Source organism: Kwoniella dejecticola, chromosome 4, assembly GCF_000512565.2.
Source record: "Kwoniella dejecticola CBS 10117 chromosome 4, complete sequence".
In the NCBI taxonomy this organism is placed as follows: domain Eukaryota; kingdom Fungi; phylum Basidiomycota; class Tremellomycetes; order Tremellales; family Cryptococcaceae; genus Kwoniella; species Kwoniella dejecticola.
In genome coordinates this window covers 2,167,408-2,184,622 of record NC_089304.1, presented here as the reverse complement: position 1 = coordinate 2,184,622, position 17,215 = coordinate 2,167,408, and the positions used below count along the sequence as shown (strand labels likewise).

The 17,215-nt window shown below is 48.5% G+C and overlaps 5 protein-coding genes across 5 annotated transcripts; 2 read left to right on the top strand and 3 right to left on the bottom strand.

Annotated features, from left to right (window-relative positions):
* Positions 1–291: 291 nt before the first annotated feature.
* I303_104081 (uncharacterized protein) lies at positions 292–4,968 on the top strand (the record flags this gene model as incomplete). Its single annotated transcript, XM_018407410.1, has 7 exons — positions 292–1,167; positions 1,259–1,399; positions 1,493–1,825; positions 1,965–2,322; positions 2,415–3,004; positions 3,091–4,713; positions 4,837–4,968. 7 exons carry the CDS (start codon positions 292–294, stop codon positions 4,966–4,968), a joined length of 4,053 nt encoding a protein of 1,350 aa, XP_018264218.1.
* Positions 4,969–5,328: 360 nt separating this feature from the next.
* On the bottom strand, positions 5,329–7,784 carry I303_104080 (uncharacterized protein; the record flags this gene model as incomplete). The annotated part of the gene is made up of 13 exons (XM_018407409.1): positions 5,329–5,360; positions 5,424–5,541; positions 5,614–5,661; positions 5,742–5,972; positions 6,031–6,127; positions 6,267–6,321; positions 6,387–6,448; positions 6,512–6,741; positions 6,806–6,831; positions 6,893–7,122; positions 7,187–7,276; positions 7,328–7,417; positions 7,519–7,784. 13 exons carry the CDS (start codon positions 7,782–7,784, stop codon positions 5,329–5,331), a joined length of 1,575 nt encoding a protein of 524 aa, XP_018264217.1.
* A 603-nt stretch (positions 7,785–8,387) lies between these two features.
* Positions 8,388–9,775, top strand: I303_104079 (uncharacterized protein; the record flags this gene model as incomplete). The annotated part of the gene is made up of 7 exons (XM_018407408.1): positions 8,388–8,487; positions 8,546–8,602; positions 8,665–8,751; positions 8,816–8,937; positions 9,022–9,077; positions 9,147–9,401; positions 9,484–9,775. The coding sequence occupies 7 exons, from the start codon at positions 8,388–8,390 to the stop codon at positions 9,773–9,775; spliced, it is 969 nt and encodes a 322-aa protein (XP_018264216.1).
* A 500-nt stretch (positions 9,776–10,275) lies between these two features.
* On the bottom strand, positions 10,276–12,713 carry I303_104078 (uncharacterized protein; the record flags this gene model as incomplete). The annotated part of the gene is made up of 9 exons (XM_018407407.1): positions 10,276–10,539; positions 10,629–11,277; positions 11,344–11,461; positions 11,550–11,730; positions 11,803–11,883; positions 11,953–11,976; positions 12,044–12,135; positions 12,221–12,313; positions 12,413–12,713. The coding sequence occupies 9 exons, from the start codon at positions 12,711–12,713 to the stop codon at positions 10,276–10,278; spliced, it is 1,803 nt and encodes a 600-aa protein (XP_018264215.1).
* Positions 12,714–14,408: 1,695 nt separating this feature from the next.
* On the bottom strand, positions 14,409–16,802 carry I303_104077 (uncharacterized protein; the record flags this gene model as incomplete). The annotated part of the gene is made up of 10 exons (XM_018407406.1): positions 14,409–14,553; positions 14,612–14,753; positions 14,821–14,887; positions 14,944–15,074; positions 15,135–15,251; positions 15,312–15,706; positions 15,761–15,961; positions 16,016–16,112; positions 16,178–16,385; positions 16,455–16,802. The coding sequence occupies 10 exons, from the start codon at positions 16,800–16,802 to the stop codon at positions 14,409–14,411; spliced, it is 1,851 nt and encodes a 616-aa protein (XP_018264214.1).
* Between the last annotated feature and the right edge of the window lie 413 nt (positions 16,803–17,215).

Below are 17,215 nucleotides of genomic sequence, written 5' to 3'. Positions count from 1 at the left end.
AAAGTTGATATATATGAAGAGTGAGAATGAGAGAGGAGGAAATGTTGTATGGTGGAGACGTAATTGATCAAAATCAAAATATACTCCATTTACGTAAACCTGCGACGCTTGCCTATCTTTCGCATTCACCGTTGTTTCTATGGGCCAGCGGGCCTAATTTATTTCCGCCCGGTTACTGGCCCCCGTCCCACGCGTCATTATTATGGATTGTCATTATCCTACTCCTACTATATTTATTCCTTGTATGATCATCTATACTTGACTACCTGTCTTTGCTCGCCCAAGAGCACAATGTCGGCTTCCGCTCCGGCTGAGAAGGAGGATGTAGTAACCCAAGAAGATGTCCCGAAAGTCAACGACTCGCCGACTGCCGATCTATCTAAGAGCGAGGGCATGTCAACCGACTCATCAAACAGCCAAACAACCTCCTCCGCAGCTACCTCTACCACCTCGAAGGAGATTGTCTCCTCACCACCTCCCATCACTCCAACTTCGGCTTCAAGCATCAAACAAGATGTCTCGAATGCAACTGCTTCAACATCCACCTTACTATCGCCATCCGAGGGCCACCCGTCTGCTCCTTCTCCTTCGCCTGCCAAAAGACGGCCTAAACCACCTACCAAAGGAATCCTGAAACCACCCCCACCGCCAGCGAAGCCTACTCTGGGCAACAGGCTGAGAGATATAGTAGGAGGAGCAGTTAATACAGCTGTAGGAACGACTTCGAGGTTATTCGATACTCCAGAAGAATCAGTAGCCGGTCCAAGCTCAAGCTCAGGTTCAAGTTCAACTAACAACCCTATTACTCCCAAAGGACCGAGCTCTGGCACCTCGACAACGGCAACAGCGTCTGCAACTGCAGGAGCTACCTTGGCTTCCATATCCGGAAGACTTGCAGGGTTAGGCTTGAGCAGATTCGTCCCCGCCCCTTCGACTTCGTCAGATGTCACACCGTCAAACTCCCCTTTACCCCCTAGAAGCGTGTCTCTACCTGAGACGGGATCGCCGATGTTGGTCAATGGTCCGAATGGCTTAGTGTCAGAGAAGGTTAGACAGAAACAGCCGCTCAAAAGAGCTACATTCGTATTGCCAAGCTTGAGTATAACTTATCCTATCAGCTCGCAAGGAGAGCCTTGGTCTGCAAAGGTCATTGAGGATCGGCAACGGGTGAGTTCGCGGCCAATCCACCTCTTTGACTTCGGCACCCATCCATTAACTAGTCAAAGTGAAGTATCATACTGATTATCGCTCAACATAGATCGAAACAAATCACAGAACTTTATTATCGTCTAGCTGCGGACCTGAATACTGGCATTCTCGAAGACTAGTCCTTCTATATGAGACGGCATGCAGGAGCAGGGAGGAGAAACCGAGAGTAGGCATCACTCGAGCTTTAGAGGTGAGCACTACCGAACTAGTCTTTCATTGGCAAGACTTTTACATACATGTGGCATAATGAGCTGAAACTACCTGAACATACGAAACGAAATAGGTAATACCACCTCCTCCGAAAGCACGGCATATTCACCTAACCCTCAGACTCATCGATCATTCCACCATCGGCGTCACAGCTCCACCAGGCGGCCCCAACACGCTAGATACGCCCTTCACGCGATACTCGGCCGAAGCATTCGCAGACGTTTTATCGGCTGAATGGGGGTTGAGCGAGTTGAAGCTTGAAAATGGAGTGCTGGAAACTGAGGAAAGCTTAAAACCTATACTGCATGCTCTCTTAATATCGGGGACGCTGCCGAGTTTGAGCTTGAAGGGGAATAAGAAGATCAAGTCTGGAGGATGGAGATTAATAGCTGTATTCCTGAAGAGGGTGAGTCCGATCATTTTTGCTTCACATGCCCGCTCTCCAATCTTTCCAGCTAGTTTGGCTAGATATGACCCGCGTCATAACAGTCAGTACCGCGGTCTATATGATCCCCAAATTGATGCGTAGCTTGGTCATTTCTCAGGCTCGTTCACTCAAGTACATAGATCTATCAGATACGACATGGGATAAGAAGAGCGTAGAGTACTTGGTCCAAGCTTTGACCTCAACTCAGATCAAAGCACAGGAAGCGACACCCAAGATCGGATTTTCACCTGACTCAGCATCTCAACTCGATTCAGCCATCGAAACGAAGGATGGCGTACAGGATGGCACAGTAGGCGAGGACGGTGGGGCAGAAAAGACTTCAAAAGACGCTTATGGCAGCTTCATACCGCCTGCTCCGCTGTTGAAAGAACACGAGGAGAACAGTACGCCTGCCGCAGTGCAGACTCTGCGTTTGGATGGATGTGGGCTCCGAGCGAATGTCATGGAGATTGTCGGTGAGTGACGACCCTTCAGTCTTCCAACATGGCTCTGCCACTTGAGAATGGCCTACAAGCTAATGATTCCTGACAACATCTTTCACTCTCAGCCCAAGGAGTCCGATCCTCCGATTTGAAGAATATATCCCTGCGGCGAAATAGAATCGGACCCCTAGGAGCGGTCGCTCTGGCACTCATGATCCGAGATTACCCAGACTCGGCCCTGGTCATGTCTTCCCTGTCACCCGGTCTATCACCTAACCCTTCTACCCAATCTCCTCTTCTCGTTCCTTCCGATTCCTCCTCGACCGCCATGGCCGCATCTCCCAATCTCGCGAATGCTTCTTCTACCTTACCATACGCCGCTCGAATACGCAAAAATCAGCCTCCCTTACCTGACGAAAGAGATCTTCCACCCATACCACTGGTTGTATCTTCTCCAATAGGAGGAGTCACCTCTCGAACAGTTCCAGAGGGATACAAACCGCCCCCGCCGCCCAAACACCCCTTGGTCATGCCCAGCGGAGGAAATTCGGCCATGCAAGACGCGGGCAATTTCCCTATTACCGCTGAAGGTAAGATGTCAGCTCCAGAATTAGGTGGAGCCAGTATAGCGCTGCAACGGAGTGTGAGAGCGTTAGACGGTGTGGAGAGGATAGGAAGGTTATTGACTCTTGATTTGAAGGCGAACGAAATCAAGGTGAGTGACCCTAATCTTTTTCTTCTTGCCCAAGGGCGAATATACATATGGATCGTGTTGGACTCACGATTTGCTATCGACTGTAGAATGGCGTAACGTACATTGCTCAAGTCCTTAAGCGAAACCGTACACTCAAAGTGCTTAATCTCAGCGACAACAAGATCGAAACTTCCGGCTTGGTCTCTCTTGCCGAAGCGCTGAAATACAATTCCACTTTAGAAACCCTCGACCTTTCCAACAACCCTTGCTGTGGACCGTCCAACGACGGTATCTCTTCCCTCCGAACATCTTTCACCGTCAACAACTCGCTAAAACGCCTCTTCCTCTCTGACACAGGCTTGACCACCGAAGGCGCTATCTCATTAGCTGAATTCCTCCCCGAATCGAAATCACTCTTACACCTCGACCTCACGGATAACGACCAGATCGAGACTGCCGGTATACTAGCCTTATCCGTCGGACTGAAATCGAATACTCTGATTAGATGCTTGGATATTTCGATACAGCCCAATAGCGTCTCTCAATCGGAGATCTCCCAAAGTATCTTGCAATCGTGTATCCGGAATACGGAGTTAGCAGTTGAGAAATCGAGTAGTAGTAGTCATCAAGAAGCGGTAGTGTGGGGACCTATCAAGAAATCTAACTTGGTCAAACAGATCAAAGAGATTGATCAGCTGAAGAAGGATCAAGAGCGATTCGAATTGACTTTTACACCTGCCGGACAAGCTAGAGAATACGTCTATACCCTCCGACCGGAGCGTGTATTAATCATCTCTGAGGAAACTCTCAAAAACTTGCAGAAATGGTTCGAAGCTGGACAACAGTATCATAGTCTGCGCAACAAGAATGAGGTCCACTGGCGACCTGATCAATTACCTCAAGAGGAATTTGAGATGCTCTACGAAAGGGCAATAGTATTGAAAGAACGATTGATCGAGCAGATCCAAGATCCAGATCCGAATACACCACCTGAAAATCTGGAAAGATTGCTTTGGCTGAACGATCAATTTACGAATACGTTAGAATTGGGTGCCAACTTTACACCGCCCCCGAGATTACTTTTACCTTCCCAAATAGTACCTACTTCCCCTTCACCGAACGGTAACTCCTCCAATACTACTACTTTGCACACCAACAGCAGCAACCAGCGAATGAGATCAGGTAGTGGAACGGGAGGAAGACTGTATCCGCAACGAAGACATATGAGAATCAGTTCAACCGAAATATCAAGTCCGAACTTCTCGATAGGTGATTCGGATAACGATTCTGATCCTGAAGAGCTCGATGAGACCTCGTTCACACAATCTACACCGACGAAAACACCACTCAACATCAATACCACCGCTAGATCAACCACTACACCGACGAGATCGAACCTAAATACCAATTCTGGGCTAGGATTAGGCTCGATACCTACCGATTTACGAGCACCAGCATCGGCATCTGATACCGGTGCAGGTCAAGAGAAAGCTGAAGAGCCAGAGGGTTTACTGGAAGAGCAGATGATACGTACTTCGTCGGACCAAGATGAGGTCGAAGAGGGTTTCTTGAGTGATCTGACTAGTCCGACGGAGAAGGCTTCGAGAAAATGGGTAGAAGAGGAAGGAGAAGTGTTCAGAAAGGGTACGAAGCTGGGAGTGGTAGATGAGAAAGATGATACCCTTGGTGAAGAGAAAGATAAGATCAGTGGAGAAGAATTGAGGAAAGAGGTGAGTTAATGCTTTTAGCATCGTACGACTCGCCTGCAAATTGCCATAAGCGATACACCTCTGCCACTCTGAGACGGGAAAAGGAAGAATCCGCTGACTGAGACCACTTAATTCCGGAAATAGATCCTTGAGACTCCCGTAGCTCGAAGTCCAACGCGAAGGGTCATTCCTCTCGAAGGTGAGGAAGATGGAGATGGAGAGGCTCGGGGAGAGGGAGAAGACGATATCAAGGGAACAGAAGAAAACGAAGATTGAGGGGTAGTTGTAAACAGGAGCAGGACTACATTCTCTGTGTGATGGGAATATTGACTAGACCTTGGTTTCGATTCTTGCATGCTCGTCTTGCTATACAAGTATATGTGTATACCCTTCGATCAAATAACTAATAACGAACACTTGACGACCTTTGATTTCTAGTACTCGTATAACACAAAATGCATTCATTCATGATTTCATGACCCTGTATTCGATACATTCAATACTCGAGCACGTCTTGCACACCCCCCGTCCCCCGCGCTCGGCGAGACCTTTCAACTTTACAAGGGTACTCTCTCATCTCAGCCGTGTATCATTCTCAGAACCAATCGTCGTCCCGGCATTGTCGGACTAACACAATCAAGCGACAAACTCAAGCTCGGTATCAATAGCTGCAGGATCGGGAAGCATGTCAGCATTATCGCGGGATACTGTATGCCAAGTCTCGCACTTACGATGACAAGCGGACAGTTGAGGTTTCTGCGAATATTTTCCTCTCATCTCTTCTCTGACGCTGACCAAGAGCTGTTGGTAATTCTGATTAGGATACTTGGTCAGAGCAGCGATGAATGCCTATTAACAAAGCGACCAGAGTAGTTAAGCTCGATATTTTCATCTCATTATTTCCAAAGGCTGATGACTTACGTATGACATAGCACCTGTCGCTTTGCCTTCTTCTTGAGTATCCGCGGACTATGATGCCGAGCGAGCGAGAAGATCAGCCAAAACCACGACATGGCTTATTGTTACTCTTTAATTCAAAGGCTCCTCACCGTCTGGTCGTCCTTACATCCGGCCCACTGGATGATATCCGCTGGACTAGTCTTCGTCTTCTTGGTCTTCTCATCAGCCTTCTTAGCTTCGAAGACGTTCTTAGCTGCGCCGAAAAGGTTGGACATGATCCCTCCTGTGTCTCCTCGGAGAACGTCCATCCCGGCACCCAAGAGGCCCTCCTTCGCTTCTACGAGGAGATTGGGCTCTTTGATCTTCCCTTCTGTCGAGTACTACGCCGGAATCCAATTCAGTCTGAGCTTGGCGATCAATTTCCACAGCTAGACTCACGACATATGGCAGATCCATGACGGTACCGGAATGGCAGGAATCGAAGATAGCGGTGAGTCGACATCCGGCAGGCAATGGCTTGACCATGAATTCGTGGCTGCAAAATGAGCTGCTTAGCACCGCCTGTTGATATGAGGTGTCTAACGGACTCTGACGCACACTGGATGGGCAAGCAGAAGGGAACAGAGCAGGCAATGTCAGTCTTCGTTGGATGCAGTCCCACCATTTTCACTGACTCACTGTCATCATCAACAATCAGGCCAGCGGATTCGTAATCGAGTGGACAGATCGCTGCGCAAGATATGTCAGTCTATCAGCTGAATACAACGTGCTGTCGGTCTGTAGTCTCAGCCCACCCTCGTCATCGTCGTCTCCTTCGTCCCCATCTAGGTCTTCTGTCTGAGTGCCATGTCCAGAACTAAAAATGATCAACAGGTGAGCTGGCTACACTCGAATCGACAGATTCCTGTTGTTCGCTTACTAGTGGAAGAACAACGCATCATCCCTCTGAGCACCTTGAACAAGCCATTGCATACCCCTGATAATATTCTCCCGTGTGGGAAGGGTGCGTGAATCGTTCACATCGTCAGTAAGAACAACGATGTCTGCCGGTCTATAACCGAATCTCTCGCAGATGAACTTCTGAACGTTGTGGACATCGTTGATGCAGCCTGCCAATTCGCCTTTGGTGCCGAAGTAGTTGATTCCGATCTAAGGTGTATATGTAGCTGATGAGCTGATCAAATATAATGCGTGAAGGTAGACATGTACCCACCAATAAAGCCTTTCGCGTGCCACTACCTGTGAAACCACATTGTGTCAGCTGTGCCATTGGATGAAGCATGATGTTGACTTGGCTCACATCTCGAATACTCGAAATAGGCCTGAGCGACCTCGCCTGTCTGAGGATCGGTGAATGTAGGCCCGTAATGCTGTTGATGGGGTCTACCATCATCTTCACCTCGGTATTGTTGGCCGTAAGGAGGCTGGGGTGCTTGATACTGTTGTTGAGGGACGTATCCCGCCCCACTGTGCGATAGTACCGTCGTCAGTTTTACCGCCTTGTTGTACTGATCGCCACCGGATCGATAACTGCGGTAAATGATTCGTTCAGTGATGCCCGTTGTGTCACTCGCAGAGGGAAAGTATCATTCACTCGTTACCAAGATAGCCCTGATTGTCGTTCACGTATGCGCCGTGTTGTGATGATGGCTGCTCATGGTGCTTACCATGGCCTCCAAGTCCCCTACAGTGTTTATTTAGCTCGGCTATCAGAAAGATCCGGATGTATACATACATAGCCCCGAAAGCACCTGTTACTCCAGCTGGGATACCACCTGAGTGATCCGAGTGACTTGATTGTGGGTACTCGCCACCGGGGTAGAAGCTATAGGTTGGGTTTTGGAATTTAGCAATATATCGCGGCTAGTGCGGATGTGAATTGCGTGGTGTTGGGAGTTTTGAGTTCATTGTGAAGGGTATACTCACGGCTCTTCAGCTGGCTGATGACCTCTCTCGTATCCTTGGATCTGTTCTCGTCTCTCGTAGCTCGGATATTCCTGTCTATCTTCATCTGAATGATGGCTCTTACTACTATGTGAGCTGCTTCTAGAATGATTACTATGATCACTGCTATCGTCTCTGCTTTCTTGAGCTTCCTGGTACCTTTCGTACTCTCTTGGCGATTCGTGATCACTTGATGAGTGATTGCTGGCTGCGTCTTCGTAGTATTCTTCGTACTCGTCGCCGGACATCTTGACAAGGATAGGCAGTCTATGTGATGGGTAGTCAGAGTATGCGAGATGAGTGAGTAAGATGAAATGGTCAGTGATGAGTGATGCATAGATCAGTTGAAGCCCTGGACGACGTGGAAGGTAGTCAGTAGTGAGTTAGTGTATGTATGTAGTTGAGTGAGTGACACAAAGGGCCCTTCATCTGGCTTGTGCGCTCATTGCCCCTTTGACCCTTCATCCTCACCAAACAGCACGCATATGATCGTCATGACGTCGATAGCAATCACCACAGAATTGCTGGCAGACTGTAGCAGTGTTCATGGCAGCATCTGTCCTCTTCTGTGTCGTTGACTTCATCTCAGTATCGTGCATCTCACTTATGCCAGGTCAAATCAAACTCACGAGCTGTTGAAGCAGGCTTGGCGGGGATTGTATTTGGTTTGTGCGGTGAAGAAAGGACATTACGTCATCGATGTCAGTGGAGTCAATAGTCATTTGTCAGTCTCATCCTCATCCTCAACCTCAACCTCATCACTCATCATCTCATAGACCTCAGATCTACCCTATCAGCCAGACTGAGATCACCATCACCACCGACCCACCGATACGACTACCGCTACCACCATGTCGAGCTACGATGCGACTCCAGACGAAGTTATCACTCCGACCCAATTCAGGGATTCGATGAGATTGGTTAGATTGCAGATCGCTATTCCCATCTCGGGTGAGTAGGTAGCCAGATACACCGACGACCAAGTCAAGCTGAACATTGTCTCATATAGTCCTCGTCGCCATGGGAGCCAATTTGGTCTGTGCTTTAGCTATCAAGCCAGGACTATGTGAGTGTCCACATTGCTTTCAAACCTGGACCCGCGATGCTAATATGACGACACCCATCCAGCTGGGATCAACACCTTGTTCCCTACCTTGCTATCACCCAACGCAACCTTTGTCGGAATATATTGGGCCATCTTGTATATCTTGCAAGGTGAGTCTTGTACTCCGCTTTTATCAGGGTCAATAGCTTATCCTTCTTGCTCGAAAACGTGCAGTCGGATTCTGCCTGGTACTTCTCCTTGTCAGGAAAGACGTTACCAAAGAAACCCTTATTCACGGCGTCGGTCTGCGATTCGCTATTTCAAATTGGCTTCAAGCTGCTTGGGCAGTCTTCTTTGTGAGTCTGGTCGTCTTTGTCATCGTCGCCGCAGCTCCATTGGCCTCGCCATCTCGGCTCCGCTGATCAATGAACCCCTTTCAGACACTGCAATTCTTCTGGGGAGCCGAAGTAGTTCTCATCCTAAACGTGATCTTACTGTAAGCTGGCTGCACGATCCTCTTGCCTTGCTAAGCAGATCAGCTGACTTTGAGTTGATATATGAACAGCCTTTCGATCCACATTACCCTCCTATATTACCCTGTCACCCTCAAGCGACCTATCGACGCCTTATTCATCCATGCGCCAATGACGATGTTCCTAGCCATTCTGTTCCAGTTAGATTGGCTACATAACGGATTCGTCGCTTTAGGATGGTTCATCAAGGAGGAGACTGCGAGAGAGAAATACACTTGGCAGGCTGTTGGAGCTGTTGCGGCAGTCAACTTCATCTCCGCTATCTGGGCTGGTATCAAGCGGTTATAGTGAGTTGGATTCGCAAGATCGCAGATGCAGAGCTAGTCAAATCGATCCATAAGAGCTGATTGGCATCGCTTAAACCTGTAGTCTCCTCACCACTGCAAGCGTATACCTCTTATTCACTCTTCTCTTCGCCTCACCGCGATCCAACCCGACTCTGCCCACCACTGCTCTGCCCAAGCCCACTCCTTTGTTGGTCACGCTCATCATCTGCTTGGTCCTTCATCCGATTGCGTTGATCGCCGGTGTGGCTTGGCAAAGAACGCGAGAACGAGAAGGTAGAATCAGATTGGAGGAAGAGGTTGAGCGGGCCGAGGAAGATGAGAGGGAAGCGGAACGTGAGGCTAGAGCTGAGGCGAGAGCCAACAGAAGGGCGTAAGCGTATCAATAAACATTTATCCAACCCGCCGATATATATTCCCAAATACCATCTTCGCCTTTGTACTGTCAGGTCGGATCAAATCATACACGACATCACCTCCTATGCCGATGCCGCTGGATACAGTGCCACCAATGCAATTAGTAGGTCTTAAGGCGAGGCGGTCTGCAGTCGCTGCGACGAGGAAAGTCCACACCGTGCCATCTGAGCAAGCTCGTCCGTCCCGCGAGGCTGCCTGAAAAGGTTTTGATCTGTCCTAACCTCGCATTTGGCATCATCCATGCCATCTACAAATTACTGGAATACGTGAATTATTCATTCGGTACTGACCAGGGATAAGTTGACGTATGCTACTGATGCTATGTCAACCCCTTGCTCTGAAGATTACTATATCTACCATGTGATACGCTGATTGATCGTCCGCCCCTTCACTGTCACACAACTCCTCTGACAATCAACACTCCACTCCCTCTCGAAGACGCAACGTAACGTGGACTCGCTTAGTTGGAGAAGAGCATCCTGTAGATCCTGACGTAAAGAGGAGCAGCGGCTCTTTCGGCTCTGTAAGCCCTCATGTCCTCAACGGTCAACCATGATTTTCTTCCGGTATCGAGGTCGATCTGGGAAGCTTTTCTTGGGGTAGTCCTCTTCCATAAGTAACCGAAGATGTAGAAACCGAGCATGATGGGTGCAGCGAGGTAAGCGAGGAAGAAGGATTGAGCTCTTTCACCGGCACTTTCCACACCGCCAATAGGAAAGAGACCCTACAAGAATCATCCCGAACATGTCAGCCTTACCATGCGGAATAGGCGAATATTGTATGGTTTCACCGTGTGAAAAAGTCTTGACTTACAATGTAGAATTGAGCGATGAGGATGATGACGATCAAGGTTGCGCCTAACCAAGAACCGTATTCTCCGCCCATAGCTTTGAATGGCAATTCCTCGACGGAGTGACCTTGGACTTTCCAAGCTTTCCTGAATCTGATGTGCGTCACACAGATCGAGAACCAAGTGATCAATGTCGACAGACCCGATAAAGCGACCAACCAATCGAACACTTGTCCACCGACATCCGCACAGTTGATATATGCCAATGGACCCAAGATCAACAGCGCCAATACCGAGTACAATGGTCGACCGGATTTGTCGATATAAGTGAACATCCTCGGAGCGTACCCCGTCTCAGCCAAGGCAGTCAACGTTCTTGAACCGGCGTAGACGCATGATAAACCAATAGACAAGACGGAGATACAGATGGTGATGTTGATGAGATGGTTCATTCCTCTGATTCGGGCTCGGTCCATCAAGATGACGAAAGGCGAGATATCACTTCCAGACCCGTTGTAGAGATCTTGGTCGTCGGATCGGATGGTCAGACCGACGATGGTCAAGGAAGTCACGTAGATCAAGGTGATTCGCCAGAAGGTGTTCTTGACTGCGGAGGGCATGGTCTTTCGAGGGTTGGGAGTTTCAGTAGCTGCCAATCCGACGAGCTCGGTACTGAAGGATAGTGAAAATCATCAGCATACAAATATGGAGATCACAATGCAGACTCGTCCGACTCACCCGGCGAAAGAGAAAGCAGCAGTGACGAATACGGCACAGACACCCTTGAAACCGTTGGGGAAAGCACCGGGGGCTTCATGCCACAGTCGAGCACCTTGGTAGGTATCGAAATCACCGCCTAATCATTTGAACAGAACAGAACATTGCGATTAGCCGAATTGCGATATAAGAACTGGCATCAGCTACACATCTGAGACTTGACTTACCTGCAGGACCACCACCACAGATACAAACGATACCAATAATGATGTAGATGATGACGACTCCCAATTTCAGACAAGAAGACCAGAACTCCTCTTCGGCATAGCCCAGAGTACCGAATGCAGCGGCGATGATAATTATGATGAAAAAGATCGTGATCCATGCAGCCAAAGGTACCGCGTCAGTCTGCAATGCCCAACGTCGTCGACTGGTCAGCCTTGCATGTTGAAAGAACGGCAGAGATTCATATGTGCTTACCCAATATTGCACAGTAGAGCCCGCCACGGTGATCTCGAGAGGAAGCGTGACGGCCCATTGGAGGACGTAGTTCCAACCCATCTGTTCGTTCCGCAACTATCAGTATTGTCTTCTAACACAGAATGAGGACAGGAAAATATGAATACTCACGGCGAAAGCAAAAGAGGGATCGATCTGATTTTAACGGAAGAAGCGTCTAGTCAGCTTCCAATACAACAGAGAAGTCAAATGCATGACATACCATTCGAGAAGCTAAAGTGTAAAATCCACCAGAAACAGGATACAGAATAGCCATTTCACCCAAGGCTTGAGTAACGTTGATAAGCATGATACCTACAGAAAATCTTGTGTGAGCTCATTGCTCCTCGATTTCCGTTCGAGATACAAAGGCTCCAAACAAGCCTGCACTGCCACTCACCCATGATGATCCAGGCGAGAAGAATACCAGCGGGTCCACCATTTCCAAGAGCGGATCCCGAACCGACGAACAGACCAGTACCGATCGAACCACCTGTGTGCCAACAAAGATCGTTTGGTCAGTCGGAACTCAAAGATACGGGTTGAGGGAGAGGAAGAAGAACAGGGTGAGGTGTATGGACTTTTGACTCACCAACAGCAATCATTTGCAGATGTCTGGGTTTCATCTTCTGTTGTAAGAGGGGATTGTCATGTTGCAAGTATTCCGGTGGGATATCACCATGAGCCACTAGACCTCTCGTAGTTCCAGGAGCTCTCTTGAAGGACTCCACGCTCAATCCGAGTCTAGTCATGAGACTTTCTTTACTTGGATCATAGTAGACATCTTGTGCTGGGTCGACGGAAACATGGTGCCCTGGTCCTACACCAGCAGCGGTCTGTCCGCCTTTCTTCTCCACATCGTTGTATTGGTTAAGACTGCCTTCTTGCGACATCTTGCTGCTGTGCTCCTATCTTATTTAGACAGTACGATAAATCGCACGATATCAAGAACAGTCACGATCTATCTAGTTAAGGGAAAAAGAAAAGGATAAATCAAAGCGAAATAGATGTCAGACGACTCTATATAACAAATCCATCACTTGCATATACTAGCCAGCGAATAGGCTTATCATGTGGAAACATACATAGCTAGCGAGATGGGAAGAGACAATCCAGCCTGCTTTATCGGAGAGGGATTCGTCAGTTGATCCGTTTCAGAACCTCGTACTCGTCATTCAAAAAAAGCCTCGGTTCCCCTTCCCACAAGAAGAAAAGCGTTATCTGTATCTGTCTTCCTGCATCTAGGCCATCTGTGATTGGTTCCACCGGCTCTACTTTATCGCCAAGATAAAGTGGATCGTGTGGAGTCAATCCCTTTTGGTCAATACCCCGTCTTAATCTAGCGGAATGATCGGAGACGGACGGGCGACCAAGGGAAAGTCAATCTGTATTACAGCCCGTCTGGTCGTTATCTTACCGTGGTATAAGGAAGATAGAAAGTATGTCACCCATGGTCTCGGCGCTTGAGAAGAGAGAATTGCATCTTGTAGATGCTGCTTAGCGAAGGGAAAATACGATAGTTTTGGGTTAGCACGAATCTTCTCAGGCAAGATGTCTCAGTTATTCAATCGATTCCCAGTCTCATTCCCAGAGGTCAACACGAGAAGAAGCTTATCATCCGCTTGTCATTGGCTAGCACATGACCGCTACGTTATCCTCGCTACCGTGTCTGTTCGCTATCGAGGGGGTCGACACAGATAAAGCAAAGAAAATTAAGGTGAAAATATTGACACCGCGTGGAGCTAATCTCTTGGCGATGATGCGAGACCTTGAAAAAAGGGTCTATCCTTATCTACTTCCAGCGGCATTGCATAACCGCTTGGGAGCTTAATTCGGGAGTCTCCGTGTTTCCCTTGTTTTTAGTACGCACAAGTACACGCAGAGAGGTAGGTACATGACATCATGCAAATACGCTTAACCAGCACTTATTACAGTACGCTGGTCGAGCGATAAGGACTTAGGCGCTCTCACAATGAACATGTAGTTGTTCTTGATGGTGGTTATGACGTCTGAATCTCATGGAGCATCACGGTCGCCATTGCGAGGAATTCAGCAACCTTCGTCGATGCTGCAAAAGAAGGATTTGACCTGCAAGAGTTGTGAATGCAAGAAATTCATGAAAATGCGGCCCGTAACCTTGGCGATCCGTGAAAACCGGATTGCAATTGCCGTATAATTTACGTTGGCTCGCTGTCAGCTGGCCTTGATGCTTTGCCAAGTATGGAACCCACATGGTGCGACGACCCCGCCAAGCTTGCTATGTTATGCAAATACCCATGCTACTCGGTCAAGACTACCAATCCAGTCCGATGCGATTTATCGGTACCATTTCAAGGGAACAAACATTCGATGCAATTCAAAGATAGCTTATCTCCGCATATGAGCCGTTTTCATAGGATAGCACGAGCCATTCGAATATGTGTCCTGCAAAGCGCTGAAATCGCCATCTTTAATTTCAAGCTTTCTTTCACAAACCTCTACAACTTATCAATACTCATCTAAAATCCTGTTCTACGTTGTATACCCAATAACCCCCAAGGACCGAACAAGTCAGCACTGACAATTCAAATCGCGATTACACTCCTCTTTCACGCTTTCCCTTTAGTCCTCTCAAGTTCTTCGACGGTCAATTCCATTCGTTGCAAGTCGGTGTCTTTCTTGTTGATATCTAGATCTCGGAAGAAGAAGTAGATGGACACTGAGGCGAGCAGGTTGGCACAACCGATCCCAACGCTAGATATCCACTGTCAGTGACGGACTACGTAATGGCATGGTGTCAACCAGCACTTACAATACCCAAGTAATATTGGGATCTTTGAAAGCGGGCGTACATCCGAGGAGAATAGCTCTTGAGATAGCACTGGTAAAGAAGACGCAGGCAATGATTGTACCTTTCATCCTTGGAGGTGTCATGGTATACGCCATCTCATAGCCTACACGTCAAGAACGATCAGTCCAAGCTCGTCGGGGTCTAAAAAAGCAGAAAGATCCGATACTCACAACTAACACTGATGAAGATACCTCCCAATGGCTGAAGGATGAAAGGAATAGCGACCAACCAAGCGGACTAAAGGGAAAAGACGTCAGAGAGATTGCCAGATGGTGGACATTGTCGCAGCTCACCATGCTTGACACTCCCGTGCCCACGTCACACTCGGTGGCCGCGTAACCACAGGGACTGGTCTCGTATACCCTCCATTGTAAGATGGCCGCAATAGCGTTGAGTATAGCACCGATGAAAAACCCGACAAAGACTACAAGAGTTGTTCAATATCAGCTCCCATACCGGAAATCTTGCGCACGGTGCGACTCACTTCTCTTGATATAGCCAAAGTTGATACCCATCTTACGCAGAGTAGGATACAGAACATAATTGTAAACTGGGATTGCGCATACGGTAGCGATGGGGTTGAAGTTGTTCAGAACATCGTCTGAAGAGGTAAAGAAGATCAGCACGCGCCAGCAGAGGAGGTCGATTGGAGGCGGCTTACTGGGAAGTCCGTTTGTGGTCATCGATCCAGCCAGGTTGGTCAAGATCGAGTCGGTACCTCCATCTGCCAAATACCAGGCGGGAAGGAAAACGAAGACTCTAAGAGCTTTCAAAGTCGCCTTCACCTCGTCTACGAATTGATCGTCGAAGCTGATCCAGCCAGCTTTGTGCTTTGATGCAATTTGATCATATTCGCCGCTAGCACGAAGATTGGTAGGCTTGATGCTTTCCCACTTATCTTCGGTCCCATGACCACTCCTGCCTCTCTGGATAATCAGTCGGACCACTTTAAAAGCGTCGCCTACAGAAGATCCGGAAGGCGGGTAATGGGTGATTCGGGATCGGACCCATAGTAGCGAAAGAGGTTGCAACAAGAAGCAGATACCAGGGAGCATGCTAATTTTGCTGTCAGCTCCACGTTCACGTCCCAGAATAGCTAGGCCAGCTCACAAGGACAACCAAAACCCAATCCGCTTTTCGCAGTAAGAGGTAGCGATAGAAAAGAATGCTCCAAAGTTTCCTGCCCAGTAATACAGTAGAAGCATTCTTTCAACGGTCACTCCCGGGTCTTCGATAACCCTCTCCCCGGAAGCGAGTACTTTGATGGTTTGCTTCTTGACGGTCGACTGATCGGCAATAAGAGGTGCGACACTAAAGCCAAAAAATGAGTCATCCTCGTCGTTGATATGAAACGAGAAGACTCACCTAGGCTTGATGAACCCCGAACCGAAAGAAAGGCATATCATACCGATGATGAATGGGATGATTGCGTGACCGCCAGCAATCACACTTGGTATAGAAGCTAGCCGACCACGCAGTATCAGACCGTCGCTCCATTTTTCAGGTTATACATGAGGTCACACTCACCAATAACCAACATCATGTGCGAGGAGAAACCGATGATGATACCAACCCATAGACCTTTGTATCGACCAAGCTTGACGTCCGCTAGATACCCTCCCAACAGTGGGGTGCAGAAAACCATGAATTGGAAAAGGACCGTGAGGGCAGTCGCGGTCTGTAGACCCATATTCAGAGCACCCGCTGATTGTTGCGTCCCTTTGGGTGGAGCTCCCTATCCCATGAATGGATGAACCCAGTATACTCTACATCTTTGGCTGAAAGACGGTGGAAGGCTGCTTACAGCTCCGTTTCCACCTTCGGGAAGAGGTCTCTGGATGAAGTTCTGGAAGACACCCGTGACACCATAGTAAGAGGCGTAATTGGCAGCTTCAACGAAACATAAGGCATATCCGGCTCGGTTCACTTTGCCTGACACTTTGCGCAGTGTCTTCTTTTCCTCCTCGGTGGGAGCGAGAGAATCGTATTCAACCTCTGCGGATCCCACAACTACATCTTCAGCATCTAGCTTGGTTCCGACATGCTTATCATCGCCAGTACGAGGATCTTCTGTGAGGATATGGTTGGCATCGCCGCCTGTCAAAGTGAAGTCCCGCACTAGATCGGCGTCTTTGGCGGCTGCGATAAACATTGTTCAACATGTGTCCAGTCAGTGAGAAACGTAGACAGACTCACCCATGACGAATGAATCAACAGCGATTGGTTGAATGACACTTGAGGGGGATGGGTGATTCCTTGTATCGCTCTATGACTGCTAGGTTAAGTTATATCCACAGAGCTCTTATCTCGAGTCTTGTCCTTATCTCCGGATCAGCTGCTTCTGTCCTCAATAAAGCCGAACTCCCCAGCACGGCCCGGATGTCAATGTGGAGGGACCTCATGTCGTCGACGATAGCAGTAGATGCAGCCGCTGCCAAGCGCACTTTGCCCTCGGCATGAATGGGTTGTGCGCTTCGGATCGCCTAAAAATGCGCTACCTTTGAACAAGGTTCACTGGTAAATGAAATTGAGGCTTAAAATAACCTCTTTTACCTTGGCTGTAGA